Source organism: Vulpes vulpes, chromosome 11 (genome assembly GCF_048418805.1).
Source record: "Vulpes vulpes isolate BD-2025 chromosome 11, VulVul3, whole genome shotgun sequence".
NCBI lineage: Eukaryota > Metazoa > Chordata > Mammalia > Carnivora > Canidae > Vulpes > Vulpes vulpes.
Genome location: NC_132790.1, coordinates 20,840,382 through 20,842,345, shown reverse-complemented (window position 1 = coordinate 20,842,345; position 1,964 = coordinate 20,840,382). Strand labels below are relative to the sequence as shown.

Below are 1,964 nucleotides of genomic sequence, written 5' to 3'. Positions count from 1 at the left end.
AGGCAAATACTTTGAAGTGAGTGTCTTTTTAATTGTGCCTCATATTGTCTCTCTAGGTTTCCACTGCTATATTATGGAATTAAAGAATGGATTTTCTGTTTCCTCAGAAAACAGACAACATGCTATAAAAAAGATTAGGGTCTTTCCCTGGAAGCCAGAAAACTCCTGCAAGAAATGTGTCTATAACCAATTCCTAGCAATATGCTGCATTCCAACAATACACAGTTCCATCCTCCCTCCTTCCTTCTGGTGGGGATTCCAGGGCTAGAAGATGTGCACATCTGGATTGGCTTCCCCTTTTTTGCAGTGTATCTGATAGCCCTTCTGGGGAACATCACTATCCTGTTTGTGATCCAGATGGAACATAGCCTCCACCAACCCATGTTTTACTTCCTGGCCATGTTGGCCTGCACTGACCTTGGCTTGTCCACAGCCACCATCCCCAAGATGCTGGGCATTTTCTGGTTCAATCTCAGGGAGATTGGGTTTGGTGCTTGCATCACACAGATGTACACTATCCATATATGTACTGGCCTGGAGTCTGTGGTGCTGACAGTTATGGCCATAGATCGATATATTGCCATCTGCAACCCCTTGAGATATAGCATGATCCTTACCAATAAGGTGATAGCTATCCTGAGCATAGTCATCATAGTCAGGACTTTGGTGTTTGTGACTCCATTCATATTTCTCATCCTGAGATTACCTTTCTGTGGTGTCCGGGTTATCCTTCATACCTACTGTGAACATATGGGCTTGGCAAAGTTGGCTTGTGCCAATATTAGGGTCAATGTTGTCTATGGATTGATTGCTTTCTCAGTGGGATACATTGATCTATCTGTGATTGGATTCTCCTACGTCCAAATCCTCCGAGCAGTCTTCCACCTCCCCTCCTGGGATGCCCGGCTCAAGGCACTCAACACATGTGGCTCGCATGTCTGTGTCATGTTAGCTTTCTACCTGCCAGCCCTCTTCTCCTTCATGACACATCGCTTTGGCCACAACATTCCTCATTACATCCACATTCTTCTGGCCAATCTGTACGTGGTTGTTCCCCCTGCTCTTAACCCTGTTATCTATGGGGTCAGGACAAAACAGATAAGAGAGCGTGTACTAAGGATACTTATCCCTAAAGCCTATTGACATTTAGATCTAGGAGGATTTTCCATGACAGTTAAGGGAAATAATAATATAAAAGTAGAAGTAAACATTGGAAATATTTTTGTAAGACTTCAGCACTCCCACACAGGCCAATCACACTATATTTCCCCCACTCTTCCTATTTGTACACCCACTAGAAAGCATAGTTCAAAGCTTCCCAAACTATTTCTCTACTTTACCAAAAGAAAAACACAAAACAAAACAAAACACTCACATTTAAACCACATTGATATTACAAAATTTTTAAAGAGAGAAAAAGGTTGGCAAAAAAGTGTGACTCCAGTAAAAAGCCTTGAATAATTTCCTTTATATGGAGTTTCTCTTCATTCACATGTCAGAAGGGAAAGTTCATGTCTTAAAATGATGTGGGATTTCATCAATATCAAGCAAGATACAGTGGCAAGAGAAATTAACTGGAAGTCGTAAGATCTACATTTAAATTCAAGACCTGGCCCTGATTAGAAGATATGCCTGAAAATTTCATTTAGAGCTCTTTGAACTTCAGTATTCTTGCCAATAAAATGCTGTAAAGCAATACTAGTCTGGCACTGTGAACTCAAAAAAAAAAAAAAACCTGTTGAAAAAAATCTTTGCAGTTTGTCAAACATGAAGAGATTTGTAAAAAAATAAACAAATGTATTTCTAGCATGGTTGTTACTTCTACCATATGTAGGTTTAGCCTACTAAAACCCATTCTAATATATAATCTCTGTTATGAAGTGAGGGCACCAGCTCCAGATTACCCCAATGCTTGATGTTCTTTACAACCCTCAACCCTTACCTTAGTAAGACGGTCTGTTCAT

General features: G+C 40.4%; 1 protein-coding gene across 1 annotated transcript; it reads left to right on the top strand.

Moving 5' to 3' along the window:
* Positions 1-201: 201 nt before the first annotated feature.
* LOC112910944 (olfactory receptor 52E5) lies at positions 202-1,143 on the top strand. Its single transcript, XM_025987258.2, has one exon. The coding sequence runs from the start codon at positions 202-204 to the stop codon at positions 1,141-1,143; it is 942 nt and encodes a 313-aa protein (XP_025843043.2).
* Positions 1,144-1,964: the final 821 nt, after the last annotated feature.